General features: G+C 42.5%; 1 protein-coding gene across 1 annotated transcript in view; it reads right to left on the reverse strand.

Moving 5' to 3' along the window:
* The window catches only part of SLC44A5 (solute carrier family 44 member 5), a 193,346-nt gene that overhangs the window by 5,562 nt on the left and 163,874 nt on the right, over positions 1-23,910 (reverse strand). Inside the window, exons 13-22 of the mRNA XM_081324949.1 lie at positions 16,099-16,191; positions 12,873-12,960; positions 11,533-11,795; positions 11,124-11,218; positions 10,659-10,762; positions 9,804-9,877; positions 7,312-7,382; positions 4,922-5,010; positions 3,849-3,933; positions 2,551-2,682 (exon numbers count right to left, since the gene is read on the reverse strand). Of these exons, the coding sequence (XP_081181075.1) occupies positions 2,570-2,682; positions 3,849-3,933; positions 4,922-5,010; positions 7,312-7,382; positions 9,804-9,877; positions 10,659-10,762; positions 11,124-11,218; positions 11,533-11,795; positions 12,873-12,960; positions 16,099-16,191 (1,075 nt within the window). The 3' untranslated portion in view covers positions 2,551-2,569. The remainder of the gene's footprint in view (positions 1-2,550; positions 2,683-3,848; positions 3,934-4,921; positions 5,011-7,311; positions 7,383-9,803; positions 9,878-10,658; positions 10,763-11,123; positions 11,219-11,532; positions 11,796-12,872; positions 12,961-16,098; positions 16,192-23,910) is intronic.

Here is a 23,910-nt window from a genome sequence, read left to right on the forward strand (position 1 = left end):
GGCTAGGCAGACTCTTTTGGAGGCTCCAGCTGAGAGAGGGGCAAATGATTCTAATCAGGTTCTAGTTCTTCCTGCGTCTCTCCTGTTGTTCCAGAGTACCTTCTAGAACAGTTTTTGCTGAAGTAGGTAGATTTAGCAAAATACTCCCTCCTCCAGTAAAGCTAACTGAATGCACCTCTGGATGAATTACACTTGTCTGGAGAAAAAAAATACATCTACTCACTGAAATGGACATTCAGCTGAATGTATATATATATATATATATATATATATATATATATAAAGGGGACGCGGTGGCTCAGTGGGTTAAGATGCTGAGCTTGTCGATCAGAAGGTCGGCAGTTTGGCGGGTCGAATCCCGAGTGCCGTGTAACAGAGTGAGCGCCTGTTACTCGTCCCAGCTTCTGCCAACCTAGCAGTTCGAAAGCATGTAAAAATGCAAGTAGAAAAATAGGGACCACTCCGGTGGGAAGGTAACAGCGTTCCGTGCGCCTTTGGCGTCCAGTCATGCCGGCCACATGACCACGGAGACGTCCTCGGATAAGCGCTGGCTCTTCGGCTTTGAAACGGAGATGAGCACCGGCCCCTAGAGTCGGAAACGACTAGCACGCATGTGCGGGGGAACCTTTACCTTTACTATATATATATATATATGTATGTATGTATGTATGTATGTATGTATGTATGTATTATATATATGTATGTATGTATGTATGTATGTATGTATAATTTATTCCAGACTGATAGATCTCACAGGTGTTTTGGAATACAAATGATGTATGCACATTTCTAAAAAACAACAACATTCTTATATGGAAATAAGTTGTTTCTTTTAACAGAATGGGTTTCCAGGAAACCCTCCTTTTTTGCAACAGAAGAGTTAAAAATGCTGAAACCCCACCACCGCCACCTAAGATTCTATATTAGTCCAATTAATATTGGTTAATCTCCCCAATTATCTTAAAACCAAGTCCAGCTTAATGTAGAAGTAGGGAGTTTGGTTCAATGAATTTTGGAGAATCCAGTTTTAGAATGGTAAGATTGGCTTTTGTGCAATAAGCTAGAGAAAAAGTAGAATGTAATTGTATTTTTGATTCCAGTTCTGAGTAAGAAAATTGCATTTTTCTTCGCAGGAATGTCTTCTATTTTATGATACAGAATACTAATTTTTGATATTTACTCATTAGGCCCTTTTCCATGAGATTCAAGACCAGTGTTTACTTCAGCTATAAGGAATATTCATTCATATTACATCTCTCTCACTTCTTTCCTCTCTGATTGAAAAATGATCACATAATAATAATAATAATAAGTTGGAAGGGACCTTGGAGGTCATCTAGTCCAACCCCCTGCTCAGACAGGAAACCCTATACCATTTCAGGCAAATGGCTGTCCAGTCTCTTCTTAAAATGTTCGTATAAATAATGCAAGAGGGACCTAAAAGGCAAAGAATCCTTAATTCTTTCTCTTTGTCAAGCAGAAGAAGGAGAAAAACTTATGATGAAAAGCGAATTATTTGAGTTTCAGATCAGATCAACCTTCTCTAAATTGGTGTTTTCCAAAGATACACTGAACAAAGGTTGAACTAGTGGGGAGGGCTGGAACAGACGTTAGGGAACACCAAACTTGTCTAACAAGGATTTCTTCCATAGGGGGTGGGTGGGAAACTAATATTGGATTTTATTTTATGGATATTTTTTCTAGAAAAAAAGTTTACATAACACATATAAATTCATGGCACTCTTAACCAGTAATACTAATAATATTTTGCAACTCATAAATATTGCATCTGGTGGCAAACAGAAGCTATTGTATGACTTACATTTTTAAAAAAAAAAGAATAGAAATCGGCATAACGTTCTTTTTTTTTTAAAAAAAATGAAAATATTTTAAGAAATTTTACCCTACGTTCTGTTCTGTATTTCTTTCTTTTTCTTTTTTTTAGATAAATCAGCAGGATCCCAATTTATCTCCATCTCAACTTTTAGGAGGCAACTGAATTAGTAATATGCCCTTCTTCACGGGGAACCATTAGTATATTTTAGTCACAGTTTAAGTAGCTGTCAATCAGCTTGTGCAGTAAAAATACAGCCATAGCACCATCATTACAAATTTAGGACCACCTGCTGGTTAGCAATAATCTTGATATGTTTATGGCTAATTAGGATACATTGTAGTGCTTTGAAAAATTGCCTGAATATCCTTTACAAATATACACCTATAAAAAAAGTTATCAAAATGGCTGTCATTTTAGACAGCAAAATCTCAGGTTAGAAAAGTTATGAAAACACTAAGAGCTAAAGATTAAAAAAAAGAAGCTTCACATTTACACGTTTCCCATAGGCACTCTATAAAAACTATGATGTGATCTTATTTCACAGCGGTTAAAAGACATCTTGAAAATGTTGCCCATTTGCTTATTTTTAGATAGTACAAAGCAACACAAATGATTTATTAACCAGAAGCGTCATACTTAAAAAGTCTTTTGTCTAAATTATATCCATCCTCCTCTTAAATTGTTTATTTTTTTTCCTCTTCCTTAAAACTAACACTGTTGCAATTTTGAGCATCATCCCATTAACTTTTTGGGATTCAGTTCCTTCTTCCCCAAAATCCGATGCAGACTAGCTGACATGTAGTAAGGTTTTGCTGTAGATCCATTATTCCTTTCCAAGTCTTCACCTGGGTAGAAAGTGATCAAAAAGAGCCAAAGCAAAAAGCAGACATGCAGTCAAACAAAAACAAACGAGAGATTCAGAAGAAAGAGAGGAAAAGAATAATTAGAATTCCTGTAATGGTAGAGTTGAATTTCAGTGTGATGCTATTGTAGACTATCACAAAAGCATTCATAAACACAATTTCAGATCAATACCACTAGGTCATAACTAAGATGCATTAAGCCATGCTGTGATCCATATTTTTTGCCCATGCAACAGGTTAACTTGAAGTTAAATAATTAACATATGCTTGGTAATGAAGCACAGAACCTACCAATACTGTATTCCACAGTAGTCTTGGGCAAGGATGGTTGGGCAGAGGGGAGAGCGTAATAGTAAGTCAACTGCAATTATAAGATGACATGTTGACAGTTGAATGATTCTTTTGGAATAAAATAGATTCTGGTGACATAGAAAACTAGAAGATTAGGACTACAGTTCCCATGCAACTATCAGTCACATAAAGGTCAAGTTTGCAAGTGGTTGATTCACAACCAAAAGATGGAGAGAGAGGAAGATGGGGACATAATTATTTATTGCACGCTGGATCATTTTTCTAGAATTCTGTCTTTAGTGCTTTCTCAGTAGCAAGTGGGATTTCCACGATTAGGTTGTGCAAAGACATTTTTAATCTTTATAATTGCATAAGGGTGGCTCAACTTATTTGCCTACAGAGCGCAGTGGGAGCAGTTACTAATTGATGCTCCCTTGTGAAATAGATTCCAGCTCTTTTAAAGTCAACCTAGTTACTTTAAATTCAACCAACACAGCTGTCATGATTAAAACAGCAAGGATGTTATTAGCAAGAAAGCATAACACTCATCTACTGCAATGCTGCTGGACCAGATGAAGCTATCAAATACTTAGCAGTTAGTAATTATTATGGAGCACTTTCTCAAAAAAGCCACGATGGTAGTTAGCAATAGTAAGAGTTCACTAGCTGACTAATGAAATCACATCTGACATGTGATTGCCCATGCAATAAAAATTTCAGTTGAGTAAACTGTGCAAAAGAAGCAAGAAACAGATCCCTCCAACGTATTCATGAATTCTGTTAGGAAGTTGAATTACCAGTCCTTTATCTGAGCATGACTGAAAGAGGAAATAAATCACAAAAGGCCAACTACTTACAAAAACAGAGGAAAAGTGTGTCAACACACATTGCATAGACACTGAAGAATCCATGTGCAACCAGATAAGACCCGATAATGACAGTCTGGAAAAGAAGAAAACCATGTTAAATTTACATTATCGTGATAGTTTTTCTAAAGGTATCCCTGACTCTAAAGTTAGAAAGTAACAGTGATTCCCCAGTCCCACCCCACCAACAGATTTTCTAGAACTGGTGCAGTGGACAAGGCTATTAATAGCAAAGTACAGTGTTATTAATAGCTTTCTGAATGGGATACAGTAGTTTCAGGTTACATCTTCCTTTAATGTTACACTACCCCAGGGGTCTTCAAACTTGGCCCTTTTACGACTTGTGGACTTCAGGTCCCAGAATTCCTCAGCCAGGATGCCTGGCTGAGGAATTCTGGGAGTTGAAGTCCACAAGTCATAAAAGGGCCAAGTTTGAAGACCCCTGCACTAACCCACTGAGAACTACGCTGGCAATCCATCGCTTCTTCTCTCTTGCCAAACCTTTCTTTAAAGGCACAGTACATAGTTGGAGGCTTCCTTCCTTTTTTAAAAAATCCAAAGAGAAGTGCAGAAGAGCAAGGCAGATAGAAGAAAGCAAAGAATCACCTCCATATGTTTTGGGTTCCAACATCCATCAACCCTACCCAATACGAAAGTAGAAAGGAAATCTCTAAGATGTAATTCAAACTATCTGGAGAAGACCATGCTACCTGCTTAAAATATGAATTGGGATCCAAGTATCAATCTCAAGTCAAATATGATTCACACACACACACACACCGCCCAGTGCCTGCAATTCTTATTGCCACAATGTGAATCAGAGCTATCCTGTGGAGATTGAGCTAGTACTGCAGCTACAGACACTTTTCCCAGAGTGTATCTGAGCAGCAGTGAGCAAAGATTTTTAAATAAATCAGAATCAAAACAAATCAAGGTGTGGGATTGCTTGTTTTTGTCTGAGGTGTGTGTGAAGAGGCATGATCCAATTGAGAATCAGTCCCATGATCTTTCCATGCCAAAAGCCAGCCTCATGCTTGGACCTTTAATTCTTCATTTGAACTTACCAAGAGGGGGACCCAATAATAATTCAAGGAAGGTGCTTCTTGTGCAAATACTGGTATCCTGTGTGTGAAGAAAAAGAAGGCCAGGACACCTGCAGGGAAAACACGTACACGCAGCATTAACTACAATGTGACTTAGTTGGATTTCAAAGCTCTCAGGTTTTGAAACAATATAGTTTGCAATAGATAATTCCACGTCTGGGAATATACACAAATGTACAAATGATTTATTTATAAAAGAGCCGTAATGTTGCAGTTGTTAGGATGCAGTATTGCAAACTAATTCTGCTGACTGCCAGCAGTTCGAATCTCACCAGCTCAAGGTTGACTCAGCCTTCCATCCTTCCCAGGTCAGTAAAAAGAGGACCCAGATTGTTGGGGGCCATAGGATGACTCTGTATCCACTTAGAGAGGGCTGTAAAGCACTCTGAAGCGGTATATAAATCTAAGTGCTATGGCTATTCAACTGTTTACCTCCAAGCCATTTAGGCATCTCCATTTAAACATACATGCATTTTCAGAAACAGCGCCCTCGAGAGTTTTGTAACATAATTTTCCAAACAATAAATCCTTACATTAATTACTCTTGGTATTTGTAATGGTCTAAAAATTGGCATTCCAATTAATTATCTGTGAATAACTCATGCAACCAGAAGATTTTAATCTATTTTATCATTCCTTCAGTCTCTTTTAATAACATGTGCAGTTAGCAAAAGGGAAAGGAAACCCAAACGTGATTTTTAAAAAGCTTATCTAGTTTATTTCTTGGAGAATCGTTTAACTATTTGCCATTAATCTTACTCAGTATGTTTAGTGATAAATTGAGATACTAATTTAGAATAACATCTATGCTAAGGAGGAAGGAGAAAGTATGTAAATTAATTAGCCCCAGAAATTTATTCTTAAGCACAAGGAAAGCATGAAGCAATTTCACTGTTAAATGCTTTCATTTCAGACAAATCTCATTTTTTTTCCAGTTATAAAATAATGTGCACAAGATACATTATGCCCTTTCTTTTAATTCAGAACAGGGACGCGGTGGCTCAGTGGGTTAGGACGCTGAGCTTGTCGATCTGAAGGTCGGCAGTTTGACGGGTCGAATCCCGAGTGCCGCGTAACAGAGTGAGCGCCTGTTACTCATCCCAGCTTCTGCCAACCTAGCAGTTTGAAAGAATGTGAAAATGCAAGTAGAAAAATAGGGACCACTATGGTGGGACGGTAACAGCGTTCCGTGCGCCTTTGGCATCTAGTCATGCCGGCCACATGACCATGGAGACGTCCTCGGACAAACGCTGGCTCTTCGGCTTTGAAACGGAGATGAGCACCGGCCCCTAGAGTCGGAAACGACTAGCACGCATGTGCGGGGGAACCTTTACCTTTTTACCTTTAATTCAGAACACTTATCTTTTGATCTGCTGTTGGAGAATATTAATATTATGATCACAACAGAGCCCAAGATTTATGTTGCTAAAAGTGACAGTTGTTATGTGAATTTTGCCCCATTTTTCAACCTTTCTTGCTACAATTGTTAAATGAATCACTGCAGTTGTTAAGTTAGTAATACGGTTGTTAAGTGAATCTGGCTTCCCTATTGACTTTGCTTGTCAGAAAATCACAAAAGGTGATCACGTGACCCCAGGACAGTGCGACCGTCATAAATATGAGTCAGTTGCCAAGTGTCTTAACTTTGATCACGTGACCATGTGGATGCTGCAATGGTTGTAAGTATGAAAAATGGTCATAAGTCACTTTTCTCAGTGCCACTGTAACTTTGAACGGTCACTGAGCGAACTGTCAGGGACTACCTGTATTAGTCCTTTGCCATGATTAGATGTCTTCCTAGCTAATATCAGCCTCATTCCATGCGAAAACCTCTGCAAGGATGGTCCACCCTATCCTTGCACAATTGGGGTCAATTGAGGGCATAAGCAGTGGTGAGATTCAAATATGTGAACAACCGGTTCTCTGTGTGGATGCCACTTCCGGAAGTCAATTCTGGGCCTGGGCAACACAAAATTAGCTACCAGTTCTGCCAAAGTGGTGCGAACTGGTTGAATCCCACCACTGGCCGTAAGATGAACACTACCTGCCAGGGGCTTTATATCAACAGTCAGCTCAACACGATGCAATGGCCTTAACAAAACTGAAAACAATGAACGAGAGTAAATTGATTAGAACTAATGTTGTAGCAATATATTAATCAGTGTTCAACTAGAGGGGATAATACATGTATCATGTCTTCTTTTTATGCACCTTTTTAATGTTTGGATTATTTTGTGTCTTTTTTCCTTTCTAATTTTTTTTTTGAGTTCTATATTTTGTATTTTAACTTTGTTTTGAAATGTGTGTGTGTGTGTGTGTGTGTGTGTGTGTGTGTGAATTAATTGACTCACCCACAGCTCCAGCAACGAGGATTTTACCCAGGAATAATAAGAAGTCTGTTACTTTATCCAGGACTGCAACCCTGTGCAACAGAAAAAAACAAAACCTGATATTAAGTTGTTTTTCACCCCAAAGGCAGTATGGATCTGTTTCTAACTGCTGTACTAAGGTTACTTTCATAACTACATAACATACTATTTCTATGTACCCAAAGGATCTCATTTTAGAGAAAGATTTAAAACCGACATTAATTTCCTCAGAAAAGCAAAGTTTAGTATTTTAAATTATTTGGGGGGAGAAAGCAGATATTCCTTTATTTGCCAACTGCCAGTTATATAAAAATATGTACATCAAAACTAATGTCCAAATTAACATACTATACAAGCATTCTAATGAAAGTATTGATAATTTTATTGGGAAGCAGTTTGTGTTTCAGACGAGAAAGCATGTTTTTAATATGTTGGTTTGGGATTTAAGGTAAGCTTTAGCATTATATTTTGTAACTTTATAAAGGAGCAAATTCACTGTGATGGAAACACAGCCAATTAACAGTGACTGGTAGCAGTAGCTCAAGACTAATTTGGCTTTGATGTGACACATCCAGGTTAAAATATATGCACACCATTAATGCTTAGAGAAAGGACTAGAACAGGGGTAGGTAACCTCGGCTCTTATATGACTCATGGACTTCAACTCCCAGAATTCCTGAGTCAGCATAGAATTCTGGGAGTTGAAGTCCATGAGTCATATAAGAGCCGAGGTTGCCTACCGCTGGACTAGGAGACAGCCCAGTCTCCCCAAATTCTGGGAAATCCATGAAAGAAAAGGGTGATATATTTTCACCAGGCTGCATGTGATGAAGAGTCCAGATCATAACCGCTTTGCTTGGATCCAACTTTCTTTCTAGTGCCATCTCGGCCAGCCTTTCCATGAGGTCAGCGTAGAACTTAACTACTTTAAGTATCTCTTCAGATGAACATGTGATGAGATTACACCAGACCAGGTGTGTCCAACCTTTTGGTTTGCCTGGGCTGTGCTGAGTGAAGAGGAATTGTCTTGGGCCACATATGAGATATATAAAAATAGTTTCTCTCTCTCTCTCTCTCTCTCTCTCTCTCTCTCTCTCTCTCTCTCTCTCTCTCTCTCTCTCTCTCTCTCTCTCTCTCTCTCTCTCTCTCTCACTCTCTCTCTCTCTCTGTGTGTGTGTGTGTGTGTGTGTGTGTGTGTGTGTGTGTGTGAATAATGCTAAATGTTTACAATCTTGTGGGGGCCGCATTACTAGCTATCCAGGGCTGCACGCGGCCCAAGGGATGTGAGTTGGAGATGCCTGCACCAGGCAATGGACGGGAGTCAGCATATAGTTTTGCTCTATATTCTTTTGGACTTCCATGAATAAAGCTAGAAGTGGAGAAGAAGGTTACAGATGGCCCTTGACTCATGACCACAACTGAGCCCAAACTTTCTGTTGCTAAGTGAGATATTTGTCAAGTGAGTTTTGCCTCATTTTACGACCTTTCTGGCCACAGTTGTTAGGTGACTCACTGCAGTCATTAAGTTAGTGACACCGTTGTGAAGTGAGTCTGGCTTCCCTGCTGACTTTGCTTGTCAGGAGGTCATAAAAGGGGATCACGTGACCATAGGACACTTGCCACCCTCGTAAATATGAACCAGTTGCCAAGTGTCCGTGGGGATGCGGCAAAGGTCGTAACTTTGAAAAATGGACATGTGTCACATTTCCCGGTGCCATTGTAACTTTGAATGGTCACTAAATGAACTGTGGTAAGCTGAGGACGACCAGTATTTAGAGCTGCTAGAAGCTGAATACAGCTCTCTACACCATTAAACCATGTCCCAGATCAAATGGGAAACTGTACTGATAAGACCTGTTTTATGTTTGCATTCTTTATCCTTTTGGAAATTCTTAGCACAAAACTCTTGATCTGGGCATACCATATGTTTATTTGTTCATTCTGTCTCTTCCTTTCTTCTTCTACCTTTTATAGAAACCTCCACCCCATGGCAATGTTCTATTGATAGCAAAACTGCCCAAGAAGGTAAAAACTGAAAACGTCTTGGTTAAATGCTTTTATTAATATTCACTTGATGTGAGATGGACTTAAATAAAATAAATATAACATTTTTCAATTTAACTCAAATAAACATATGCTAGGAGTATTAACTATATTCTTTGTGAATCTAGAACAAACTTGTTCGCAGCATTAGTCCATGCTTTAAAGTTTCTATCTCCACAATTGTGTGAAACAATTAAAAATGTGATCTAGCCTTTAAAGGCGATCTGTTCCTAAACTGTAATTCTCCAGAAGCATTGCTTATGCAACTCCAAGAATTTATGGGCAGGACAGCATCCTGGAATTAATGGCTCAAAATATCTAGAGGGCATCAGTCTTAGATAAATGGGAATAATATGAATATTTTAAAATTAACCAAGCACATTTTTAGTGATGGCAAATATATGGAGCATTATGGGATTATGTATCCTTACCTCACCACATTTCTCATGAGAAGAAAGAACGCATCTCTTGCTGAGGTGCAGAAGTTTTTACCATAGATTGCAATCTGCAGAATAGTAATAGCTGTTAACATATATTAAAGTTGTCTGACATCTACTATGGACTAGATATTAAAGTATCTTTTAGTATGCAGAAATATATTTGTTGTTGTTAGCTGCGAAGTCGTGTCCGACCCATCGCGACCCTATGGACAACATTCCTCCAGGCCTTCCTGTCCTCTACCATCTTCTGGAGTCCATTTAAGCTCACGCCTACTGCTTCAGTGACTCCATCCAGCCACCTCATTCTCTGTCATCCCCTTCTTCTATTGCCCTCGATCTTTCCCAGCATTAGGCTCTTCTCCAGTGAGTCCTTCCTTCTCATTAGGTGCCCAAAGTATTTGAGTTTTAGCTTCAGGATCTGGCCTTCTAAAGAGCAGTCAGGATTGATCTCCTCTAGGACTGACCGGTTTGATCGCCTTGCAGTCCAAGGGACTCGCAGGAGTCTTCTCCAGCACCATAGTTCAAAGGCCTCAATTCTTTGGCGCTCAGCCTTTCTTATGGTCCAACTTTCACTGCCATACATTGCAACTGGGAAGACCATAGCCTTGACTATACGCACTTTTGTTGACAGGGTGATGTCTCTGCTTTTTAGTGTGCTGTCTAGATTTGCCATGGCTTTCCTCCCCAGGAGCATGTTTATATATATATAAACATTTCAATCCAGAAATGGTTTAAATACTAGGGTTTAAACCATTATATTAAAAATTAAATCCACACCAATTATAGTTTGCTAGACATTGAGTAGAAGTGTACTGGAAAAGGAGAGAGTGAAAAAAGAAAACATACCATGATGTAAGCATTCCTGTTTATAAATTTAAGGAATTTTTCCAAGCACCAAAAACAGCATTTGAGGCAGCAAAGTAAGAACTTAGCAAATGCATTTTGTGAGCCTGCATGAAAGAGAGAAAACATTTCATAACAATTACAAAATGCCAGGATGATGCCATATAGAAGATTTTATACTGTGAATGAGAACTGGAGATGAAGAATACCAAGGGTTAAATAAAGCTTTAAATATTTTGTCCCATTGCTTAAACAAACTTGGGAAGCAGAATCTTCCTAATCATGGCTTGCTGTAAAGCACAGTTTCCCAAAGCCCCTTGCATGGAAACACTGGAGAAAGATATGTAAGCCAATCATGGTTTAGGTGCCTTATGAGTATAAATGCTTCCTGTTTCTGTTACATATGAATGAGAAGGCATACTAGTGTTCACAATCTGAAAAAGCAAAGTCTTATTCCATGAAACTCACCCTTAAGTTTGTGATCAAGATATTCCAGGACTACTCTAATTAGTTGAACCACTCCAAGAATCAAGGAGCCAAACGCTAAAGAACCTGTATGATACCTAAAGGGGGAAAAAATCAAATGTTATTCTTCAGAAAGAAATGTGTTACTACACATTGTACAGTTACAAAAAGGGTTAATATGGCTGATAAAAATTCTACTACGTACCATAATGGATCATAACATGTATTCACCAAGTGTGTGTGTGTGTGTGTGTGTGTGTGTCTGTGTGTGTATGAATTTGTAGTTCTAATTTACTGCTACTGCTAGGGCCACAGGGAAGTTACAGCTATGTTTAAAATATACTTGTGTGGAAACATGACATAGAAGATAGAGACAAGCTGAATTCAAACACCGACATAATTCCTTACTTACCGTATTGCTCGTCCAAATGAAGAAAAGAGTGGGCAGGGTGGGATGTCAGCAGGTTTTCGGAAGGCCCAATAGTAAGAAGCAAAGGCACCGGCAAGGGTACATTGACCCAATGCGATTGAAAAATTGACCAGCCAGAGAAAGACAAACACATTGATAATTTGAAAGACTAAGATGTAGCGGTGGTATAGACTTTCTCCCCCGTAGAAAGCAAATGTGCACTGTGCCCCTGGACATAGTTTGGTCACATTGGTTGTATTGAAAGTCTGTTCAGGAACAGAAAATAACATCATTTGGAGATACAAAATGATCTCAGTGCCATCTCAAACTGTGAATCTTTCCAAAGTTAGGCGAATGGACAGAGACCAAAAGAGGGCAGTGTTCAGCTAATGATTGTATACTGTAAGTATTAAAGATACTCGTCTATTTAAAATTTGGGATAGTGAAATAAAAATGCATTGTGTAGCATATTCTAAAAACAGCTTGAGATAGCCTGCATAAGCACAATCAAAATACTAGATCTGATATTTGTCTAAAAGAAACTCCAGAACTTCTGCATGTGATGGAAATTTTTGCTTTAGCAGAATTCAAGCTGTTACTATATTAAAAAAATCTCAACTGGTAATTAATTCATATGGCAAATAATTCTTACAAACCATCGTCAATGCCTCATTTTAAGCAGTACTGTGTCTGTGTAGATGCTTCACAGGCTTCAGTAAATTTCTAATGCTTCTAACAGTTTCAGAAAACTGTTAACAAAGTTAAACAACCAATAATTCAGTCTTATGTTTGGCCAATGCAAGCCTCTCTGCATTAAATGCTACACCCACTTATGATTACAGTAGACTAAAAAGATTCATTTCTACAAATTTGTCAGAAGGAATGTGGGGCATTCATAGTGCATAGGGCATTACGAAAGCATAGGGCAGGGGTGTCAAACTCAATTTCATTGAGGGCCGCATCAGCACTGCGGTTGCCCTCAAGGGGCCAGGTGGATATGGCCAGGGTGGGCGTGGCCTACTGGGTGGGCGTGGCCAGCTCTACATCATTTACATCAAGGGTGCCTATGGGGGTCCAGGCAGGAATGGGACAGATCTGAGGGTCTCTGGCAGAAGGAGGGTCTCTGGGCCAGGGCCAAGGCAGCAGGGGCCATTCCCTCACTGTTTCCAGGATGGCTTTGCGGGCCGCATGAAACCACTTCGCGGGCCGGATCTGGCCCCCGGGCCTTGTGTTTGACATGCCTGGCATAGGGCATTCATAGTGCATAGGGCATTATGAAAGCATAGGGCATTAACTAATGAAGAACTAGAATGTACATGGGTTTCTTTTACCCATTTGCTTACCTCTGGATAACAGGTCAAATTTGCATACTTGCATAAGCTTTGATTAGCCATAACTTTGTACACAGGTTCTCCTGAGGTAGCCAGGAAACTTGATTTCATTGGGTTAAGAACAAATAGAATCAGATAGTCACAGTACGTAATGTTCTATCAAGAGGAAGAGTCACAAAGAATACATTTAATTTCCTTTGCTTTTTAATGACTAGCAGAAGATATGATAACCATAGCACGCATGCATTTTCTAAAAACCTATTTGCCTGGTCTGCAAGTAATTAATGAAAAAGGAAATAGTGTAGCTCAAAGAACACATACACAGTAGGGATACTGTGGTGAAAAATACTGAGAAAGCTCAGAAAAATAAAAATACATTTCAACAAGTTAAAAAAATAAGCCATCTAATATCCCAAGACACTTCTACCCAAATGTAAAAAGTTCACAACCGTGCAAACTTGCATTTTATGTAAGGATTTCACCCACAATTAATCAGTGAGAAGAGAATTTCTGGGAAGACATATGAGCGTGTAAATAAGTAATTAAGAAACCACTGAAGAACACAAGATATTCATATGCACAGTGAATTTTGTTAAGAGTCTCTTCATTTATTTACTTGAACAAATCAAGTGTTCTCAAACTGCAATTTTGATGGCAAAAAAAAAATCACATGATACTTGAATCAATTAAGTGTAAGAAATTGAAATAGAGATTTCTTCCTATGCAAAAATGTAGCTTCTTCTGAAAGCAGTTAAGATGCTTGCTTCTTTCACAGCTTAGCAAAGAAGTATGATAAATTGGATAGATTTGAATTATGAAAATTTTGCATAAGCATGGTTTGGTTTAAGATTGGTTATTGAATGCATTAAGAGCACACTCTAGTTTAAAGGATGCCATAGAACAGGGGTGTCAAACTCAATTTCATTGAGGGCCGCATCAGCATTGCGGTTGCCCTCAGGGGGCCGGGTGGGTACGGCCTGGGTGGGCGTGGCTAGAGTGCGTATGGCCTACTGGGTGGGCGTGGCCAGCTCTACATAGTTCTCATCAAGGATGCCTATGGGGGCCTGGGCAGGAGTGGGACAGATCTGAGGGTCTCTGGCAGAAGGAGGGTCTCTGGGCCAGGGCCAAGGCAGTGGGGGCCGTTCCCTCACTGTTTCCAGGATGGCTTCGCAGGCCGCATGAAACCACTTCGCGGGCCGGATCCGGCCCCCGGGCCTTGTGTTTGACATGTCTGCCATAGAATAAATGGAATGTTTAACAAATTGTTAGTGTTGAGCTGGGGTATAACAAGCTTGTATGTTTTCCCCTTGATTCTTTAATGCATTTAGGGATCAGTGTATAAGCAAAGCTTGTTAGAAATGTGTTGGTTAGGAAGGTGAATACATCTATAATTTGTATGCATATTCTTGATGGAGCATGTAAATGATTTCCAGCAAATGCAACAGATAATATGGATGTGAATAATATTGAATTAATCACCAAAGCACTTAATTCTGACAGTGTTGAATGACTGCAAGTTACAGATAAACTGCAAAAACCCAAGAGTATGTGAATTTGTGTACTCTTGAAAAAATGCTTACTACAATGGGGAATGCAAAGATTTTAACATGTGTAAATGATGGTGAAAAGTAATGTTATTGTGTAATCTTTCTGCAAAGAAAGATTGTTGAAAGAACTGTATAATAGCATGCTTCTACCCACTATGTTATATGTTACTGAGTATGTTAGACTAAGTTGAATGCAGTGGGAATAGCTTAAGAAATGTGTGTAGTAGTAAAAGGAAAAAAAATAAACAAGTGAAGAATATAAAAATGGATTGACTAGAAGAATGAAAATATGAAAAGAAGCATGGAAGAAGAATGTTGGTGTGGTCACAGAGAAGAATTAATTAGGACTGATGTGGTCGATTCATTGACTAAAGGAGAGGAAGAAGTTAAGAGCCATGTCAGTATGGAAGAAACATCATAGACCAAACTAGTGAAGCCTTCTCTGCTGGTTCCCAAGGGAATGCAGCCAGTCTGGTGAGATTCTTGTAATATAAGTGAACAGCAAAAAAAAAACACCCTGTGGTGGCCTATTCATGAAGTTAACCTGGCACCTGACAGTTGAATTACCAATATCTGAAGGAAGAAATAATGGATCTAGAGAAAGAGTAGAATATGAAAGTTGTAATGGAATAGCATTAAAAAGAGCCAAAAAAGAAAGAGATGGGAAGCCTACAGACTAAAGATAGTGTATGGGGTACAGTAGTCCTTGACTTACAATAGTTCATTTAGTGTCCGTTCAAAGTTACAATGGTACTGAAAGAAGGGACTTATGACCATTTTTCACACTTACGACCATTGCAGCATCCCCATGGTCATGTGATCAACATTCAGATGCTTGGCAACTGACTCAACTGTTGCAGTGTCCCAAGATCACTTTTTGCAACCTTTTGACCAGCAAAGTCAATGGGGAAGCCAGATTCACTTAACAACGGTGTTACTAACCTATCAACTGCAGTGATTCACTTAACAACTGTGGCAAGAGGGGTCATAAAAACTCACTGAACAAACGTCTCACTTAGCAACAGAAATGTTGGGCTCAGCTGTGGTTGTAAACTACCTGCAATATAAAAATTCACAAGGCTAGTTTGCTAGGGCAGAAGAGAATGGAAAGGTATACAGATAGTCCTCAAACTTACAACCATCCTTTTAGTGACCATTCAAAGTTACACCAATACCAAAAAGTGAAGTATAACCTGCCCTTGCACCTACTACCACTGCAGCATTCCCATGGTCGCATGATCAAAATCCAGGCAATCATGACATTTGCAGTATCCCAAGGTCACATGCTCACCATTTGCAACCTTCACCACTGGCTTCTGGCAAGCAAAGTCCATGGGGGAAGCCATTATTCACCTAATAACTGCTTAACAGCTGTACCAAAAAAGTCATAAAATTTGGGATGACTCATTTAATAAATGTCTTGCTTAGCAAGGCAAATTCTGGTCCTACCTGTGGCAGTAAGTTGAGGGCTACCTGTAGTACATGGTGTTGTATATCATTTAGCAATTTTTCCTTTTTCTTCCTTCATTCCTTTCTAAAAAAAATACTATTTATTACTCTTTTCTGGATTCCACATAATGTTCCCAAAGGGAATAGTGTGATGAATACATGCACATACATGCCAATAAACTGCTCACCTGGAGATGTGAAAATAACTACGTAACCACTTACTCCTTGATAGAAAAGGATACACAGCTGTCACTGCCCAGTATGAAATGCAGATGGCGATAAGAATAAAGGTTATAATTGGGTAGAATAATGTAGACATGATGTAGCCAATTGCCCTAAATAAATAAATAAATGGATAAAGTTATTCAATTTATCAGATGTCATGCTGAGAAACAATGGACTTTGCATACAGCATACCAGATTTTCACTGTGATTTCTACTTCTTGTATAAGTTTTTGTTACGCAAATATGTGTAGTATATGTCATTGTGAAAGTGATGTAAATTCCCACATTTCTTTACATTTTAAAATTCTTCTTTTTGCCTATGCATGTGAAAAGTTCACATGACAACTAATGCCTATTTTTTTAATTTCCAATGCCTTTTAACTTTTTATTACACAAGCTGTATAAAAGTGGGGGTTTATTGCCCTCCAAAATTTCCTCTTTCCTCTTTCATTTTGTCCCAGGCTCTACCTGTTCATCAACTCTTCATTTGTATTTTGTATTGTCCTTTAATATTTGTTTTATTCATATTTTTATTTAGTATCTTTCACAAGAAGGCATGTTTCCTTCCCCCCTCAATGTTATAATTTTTGGTATCAGTTTCAAAAATCATTTTTAAAAACTCAATTGCAACTTCTATCCAGTGCCCATAAAGGTTCATCCATCATAGTTCTTAGCAGATGTACACTTGAAACTGACATACTTATTTCCCTTAGCTTCTTTATACTATGGGACCCCAAAAATAAGAACTGTGGCTCTTCAGATGTGGCTGAGTTATAACTTCTAGGAAACACAATCACTATAATCAGTTTTGAATACTGAAAATTGTACTTGTGGAACACTTGGAAGCTGGATAGCTGTTTCATGCCCACTGTATCCCACAGAATAATAAAGTTCAGAATTTTCTTTCTTGGATTTACAAATACAATGAGAGATATTAAATTATTGTTACCAATTGTTGGAATTCACTGTTGGAATGTATCTCTGTGCAACTACAGTAGTATTCAGCCAGTAGATGGCAGTATTTACAAATTTGGATCTATGGTATATACTTTATGCTTTTTTGTTCTAAGTACAGTTTCCTCTTAGGGTATTATAGTTGAGCAGTAAAGCACATGGTGACTGTTTCTTTGTTTGTTCTATGTGATGCTTTAAATAAACAGAATTTCTAACATCAGTGAAGGGGACTTTTGTGAAGGGAAGGAAATATTCAAACACAAGGACAAAATATTTAGGGGGAAAATGAAACTCAGTGAATCATCCAGCACCACCTACGAGTGCCATGGCAGAAAGTCAGAAACTACCCAGGAGTGGCATAGAGTGGTTAGCATAGACTGTTTGCTTGTAAGTAGGAAAAAGGTAAACAAGAATGGAGACTTTCTTTGGTCCACACATGGAATAAAAAAAGTCAATTTTAAATAAAAGTCTACTATTTTTGTTGTGTAGTGAGTTCGTTGCGCAGGAATGAAGACGAGGCAAGTGAGTTCAGCAATGGTCATGTTTATTTGCTTGCAGGATCTGAACTGAGGAACTGAGCTGCAGCCTGCAGCAATTTATAGCCTGGCCCCTAGGTGGCAGCCAATAGGTTTAAAGCAACCCATTGCCGCCTAGGGGCAGCCAATAGCACCAGAGACAGGGTGTCTGAGTTGCTGGGAGCCGTTAGCTAGCTCCAGCTTACCATGTGGTGTTAACACTTAAGCCCAATACATAACACCCCTCTTGGAACAAACAACATCATAGCAACAATAAGCATAACAATACAACTTACAAGATGTAACACCAGTATGAATGTGCTCCCATTATCAGTACAATAAGACAATGAACAACATTATAGCTCCATCATTGTTTCAGTACAGTATCAAAGCCAACAATTTAACACAAGTACATACAACATTATAGTTCTTTATTTTACTATGTAATCTGCTAAATAAGCAGAAGGCATGTGTGCCCTTGTAGAACGCCTCAGGGGTTCAGTCACTTTCTGGTCTACCAGCATACCCATCGGGCCGGGCAGACCAGTGTCCTTTGATACACTTGAACCAGAAGCTCTCTGGCTGGCCTCTCCAGGTTGGCCCACCCCAGAGTCAACTTGTTCAGCAGAGTTAGCACAGCGGCTGGGGAAATCAGGTTGGCTTGCTCCATCAGAGGATCCATGTTGCACTTCCGGACCCCCCTCCTCTACGGCCAACTCCTCATTACTTGTGCTGTGATAGTCTTCTGAGTCTATGCAAGGGCTAGCTTGGTTGCCAGCTTGGGGACCTTGGGAGGGACTTATTATACAGTCCTCGCTTAGTGGCCATTCTGAAAATCGCTAAGTTGATCAATGTGGCATCTGACAACTCGCCCTCCCTCCAGCCCCACTTTGTAAGAAAGGGGACCAGATGATTTAGTTATTTTTCCAGGAACCCACAGATTCCCATGCCCTTAGTTCCTAGCCCACACCCGATCACCCACTTGCAGCCCCCTTGGGGGTTTTGGTCGAGAGGCTTCTGCTGCCACTCTATCTGGATGCAATCTGTCCAGTTTCGTGATCAGGTGTCTCCCCCAACGTAGTTCTGCAGGGCTCTTCCCAGTGGCAGTGCAGGGCATGGAATGCTGACAAAGTAAAAAATCTGCCAGTCTGTGATGCCAGTCTCCAGTTACTATGCATTTAAGTGACTCCTTTGTGGTCCTTACCATACATTCAGCTTGACTGTTACTGGACGGATGAAAGGGGGCAGACATTGCGTGTCTGATGAGGTTTGCCCTTAGGAAAGCCTGAAATTCAGCAGCAGTGAATTGAGCCCCATTGTCTGAAACTAGGACATCTGGCAGCCCATGTGTGGCAAAGAGTTTTCTCAGCACCTGGATGGCCCTAGCAGTAGTCATGTTTGCAACCGGGATTACTTCCAGCCATTTAGAATGGCTGTCTACCACTATGAGGAAGAGCTGTCCCTGAAAGGACCCAGCAAAGTCTATGTGAATTCTAGACCAAGGAGTGTGCGTTTCCTCCCACCTGTGAACTGGAGCGTGTGGCATTTCAGGCCTTGATTGCTGGCATGTATAACATCCATGCACCTGTGCCTCGATGGCCTTGTCTAGGTCTGGCCACCATAGGTAGCTTCTTGCTAAAGCTTTCATATGGACAATGCCTGGATGGCCTTCATGTAGTGACTGTAAAACTCTATCTCTCAGTGAAGTAGGAACTATGACCCTGTTTCCCCATAGGATACAACCCTTGTGAGCTGATAGCTCATGTCTTCTTGCAAAGTAACTCTGGAATTCAGAGGCTGGGCTTTTATCTAACCACCCTGTGTGCACCCATGAAAGCACTCTACTAAGTGTTTTATCAGTAGCTGTTTCTGCAGCTATGTCCCCTGCGTGGAGGGGAAATTCTGGCAAATCCTGAATGGACAGGATTCTGGCCGCTGGGGCCAGATCTGGTTCAATTAGTGGTAGTGGGAGTCTGCTCAGGCCATCAGCATGACCCATTTCTTTGCCGGGTTTGTGAACCAGTTTAAATGTGTAGGATGATAGAAAACTAGACCATCTCAACATTCTTGGGGAAACTATGTGGGGTGTTTGTTTGTCTGTTGTAAAGAGTCCCAGTAGTGGTTTGTGGTCTGTGAAGACTGTGAAGTCCCTTCCATATAGTCATGGAATTTTTTAATTCCTGCTACAATGGCTAAGGCCTCTTTGTCAATTTGAGCGTAGTTACGCTCAGCAGAGGACAGTGTACTTGAATAAAATGCAATAGGAACTTGTGTTCCATTCTTCTCTAAATGACTCAAGACTGCCCCCATACCATAAGGGGATGCATCGCATGCTAAACAGACTGGTTTAGACTCCCTAAAATGAGTGACAGTAGATTTAACCAACAAAAGTGCCTTTAGGTCTTGGAAACTTTTCTCGTGAATGCTGGTCCATTTCCATGAAGCTTTTTTATCTAAGAGCTTGTGAAGTGGCTCTGCCAATGCGGCCTTGTTAGGCAGAAATGCATGGTAAAAATTGAGGCCCAAGAATGCTTGTAGCTCTCCTTTTGATTTAGGGCTAGGTGCCATTTGAATGGCCTTCACTTTGGACTCAGCTTTGGGTGAATGCCATTAGCATCAATGTGAAATCCCAAAAATTCGATTGAAGAAACCCCAATACTGCATTTACTCTTTTTTAATCTGAGGCCTGCTTCACGCAGCCTCTGTAGGATGGCTCTGAGCCTGCTGGCTAACACCTCTGTAGATTCTCCTGCAATAAGCACATCATCAAAATAAGGGTAAACACCCTGAATGCCTTTAAGCGTGCGTGTTGTGACTCAGGGCCAGCCTGTGGGTCCGACAGCCGGCTCCGATGTATCGGAGGACTCAGATGTGGGGGAGGAGGGAAACGAACCGGCTGATGATGATGATTTGGAGGCTTTGCAGAGCCCTCAGCCGGGGACCTCTTCTCAGCTGTGTGAGCCCGAGAGTGCGGAAGATGATGACCCACAGCTGGCCCTGTTCAAGGACGCCCGACGCAGGAGGCAGACGAGCAGGGACAAACAAAGAAAGACTATGGGACTCCTCGGGAGGAGGCACAGGGAGACCACGCCCTGAGCTCTCTATAAAAGAAGTGTTTGGGGAGGGGCTGGTTGCTGAAAGCAACTTTTTCCGCTTGAGAAGACAAGCTCTTGTGTTTTTGTTAACTGCGTAATTAAATCTTGGCAGAAGCCTTTTAGCCTTGGACGCTTTCCAGACTCTTCTTTTGATTAGGGGTGCGAGAAGAGGGCTGGTTCAGAACAGTTTGCTTTCAGCCACCCACCCCTTAATACTACGATGGAGCAGCTTCTTGCCGAGAATGCCCAGCTCAACCAGCAACTCACCTTGCTGGCCACTCAGGTGGCACAACTGCAGGCTCAGGTACATGCTGCCCCCCCACCCAGGAGGAAATGTCAGATAGCTATGCCGGATAAATTTGCTGGTAATCCAGAACTGTTTCCTGCCTTCCTGGGACAATGCCAGCTTTATATCAGCGTGAGAGCAGCTGATTTCCCCACTGACCGAGATAAGGTGGGATTCGTGTTGAGCCTTCTGTCGGGAGATGCAGCTCGTTGGGGCACGCCTCTGTTGGCACAGCCTAGCCCTTTGTTGGATAACTTTGGGGGGTTTTGTGACCATATGCGCCTCATGTACGAGGACCCGATTAAGGCGCAGACTGCCACCCGACGCCTGAAAGCTTTGAGGCAGGGTCAGCGCCCTCTACAGGCCTATATCAGCGATTTCCGGCTGCTTAGCCAGGATTCCGCCTGGAATGAGGCTGCGCTCGTGGATGCCTTTCAGGATGGCTTGTCAGAGGAGATGTTGGATGAGCTGGCCCGCGTGGACATTCCCTCAGACCTGAATGGGCTGATCCATCTTTGTCTGCGGATCGATGCCCGGCTGCAGCAGCGTAAGAGTCGCCGTGCCACCCCACAGACCCCTGCCGCCCCTGTTGTGCGTGAGCCCCCAGTCCAGAGGGAGGAGCCAATGGAGCTGGGTGCCGCCAGGTCCCGTCTATCGGTGACGGAAATGGACAGACGACGATCGGAGGGGTTGTGTTTTTACTGTGGGGACCCTGGACATTTGGCTGCTTCTTGCCCGAAGAAGCGTCAGCGGGCGTCAGTGACCAAGCCTGCCCCGAGAAAGTCCCCTGCTTTGCTATCGGGAAACGGCCCGAGCCCGATCTAGACGGTGTGAAAGATCGGGCGACCCACAACGATCACGCCGAGCGACGCCGTTCCGACGGTGCCTGTGAACCTCCACGGCATTTGATTTTGGAGGCACGACTGATCCTCCCTGGCAAGCCAGAGGGGATTCCGGTCCATGCCTTAATTGACTCTGGGGCTACCACTAACTTTATGGATTCGGCCTTCGTGGCCAAATGGGCTGTTCCCCAGTGTCCAGTGGATCCGCCCATGCTTGTGGAGACCATCGATGGTCGAGTGCTCCTGTCCGGGCCTATCACGGCCGCCACGCAACCCGTGTGTATGGCCATCAGTACCCATGTGGAGGCCATTCAGTTCTACGTCACTTCGGATCTGCACTTCCCCGTGGTCTTGGGACTGGCGTGGCTCCGGGCGCATGATCCACAGATCTATTGGTCTCAGAACTTGGTCACCTTCCCAAGTTTGCAGTGCGTGGACCACACCCGCCATATCTGTGCCGGCCAGGTGGAGGGTTCCCCAGGGGTTTCCTTGCCTCCCGAACTGTCCGACTTTGCTGACGTGTTCAGCGAGTCAGAGGCGGACCAATTACCCCCGCACAGGCCCTACGACTGCTCCATTGACCTAGTCCCTGATGCGCCTCTCCCAGTGGGGCGTTTGTACTCCATGTCGGAGCCCGAGTTGGCTGCATTGCGGGACTTCCTGACAAAGAACTTGGCTCGTGGATTCATCCGGCCCTCGTCCTCACCAGTGTCTGCGCCCGTGCTCTTCGTCAAAAAGAAGTCGGGCGAGTTACGGCTTTGCTGTGACTACCGGAAACTCAATGCCATCACGGTGCGTAACCGCTACCCGCTGCCCCTCATCCCCGAGCTCTTGGACCGACTCCGGGAGGCTAAGATCTTCACGAAACTGGACCTGCGTGGAGCTTACAACCTCGTCAGGGTTCGGCCGGGTGATGAGTGGAAGACGGCGTTTGGTACTCGCTATGGACATTTCGAGTACACGGTGATGCCGTTTGGCCTGACCAACGCCCCCGCTGTGTTTCAGCATTTTATGAACGACATCTTTCGGGATCTGTTGGACCAGTTTGTTGTGATTTACCTGGACGACATCCTGATTTACTCCCCGTCGCGTGAAGTGCATCATCAGCATCTCCGTCAGGTCCTGCAGCGCCTCCGGAAACATCGGCTGTTTGCCAAGTTGGAGAAGTGCCAGTTCTACCAGGTGACCATTGATTTCTTGGGCCACCGCATTTCTCCTGAGGGCATCGCCATGGATCCAAGTAAAGTTGAGTCGTTGCAGAGTTGGCAACCCCCGCGTCGCGTGAAGGATGTTCAGCGACTTCTTGGATTTGCCAACTACTATCGGACATTCATCCCTGGCTTTGCTGCCTTGACAGCCCCCCTCACCCGGCTCCTGCAGAAGAAGACTCGGTTCCAGTGGAACGCCCCCGAACAACAGGCGTTCCAAGCTTTGAAGGACGCCTTCATGAAGGAGCCCATCTTGAAGCATCCTGACCCGCAACGGCCGTTTGTCGTGGAGGCGGACGCCTCCGACATTGCCATTGGGGCCGTGTTACTCCAGGCAACGACGCCCAGCGGTACCCTTTTCCCTTGCGCGTATCACTCTCGGAAATTGAACCCCTCGGAGCGCAACTATACCATCTGGGAGAAGGAGCTGCTGGCCATCAAGGCGGCGTTCGAGGCTTGGAGGCATCATCTGGAGGGGGCGCGGCATCAAATCGAGGTCCGGACGGACCACAAGAATCTGGAAAGCCTGCAGACCGCTCGGAATTTGAACCAACGCCAGATCCGGTGGTCCCTCTTCTTTGCGAGGTTTGACTTCCGGGTGCGGTACATACCAAGCGGGCACAACCAGAGAGCGGATGCTCTGTCCAGGAAGCCCGAGTACACCCGAGTGGAAGACAAGCTTCCGCCCAGGACAGTGATCCCCGTCGAGTCTTTTGCTGCGGTGCGGGAGCCGGTGGATATACGGGCTCGGATCCGGGAGGCGCAGCAGCAGGAGGCGTGGGTGGCTCAGCGGAAGGAAGAGGTGGGGCCAGATTCGCCTTGGTCGGTCACGGATGGACTCCTGTATTATCGTGACCGGCTCTATGTTCCAGGAGGGCCACTCAGGGGACTCGTCCTCAGCCAGTGTCATGATAACCCGGCTGCGGGGC

Source organism: Vipera berus (assembly GCF_964194415.1).
Source record: "Vipera berus genome assembly, chromosome: 3".
Taxonomy (NCBI): Eukaryota; Metazoa; Chordata; class Lepidosauria; order Squamata; family Viperidae; genus Vipera; species Vipera berus.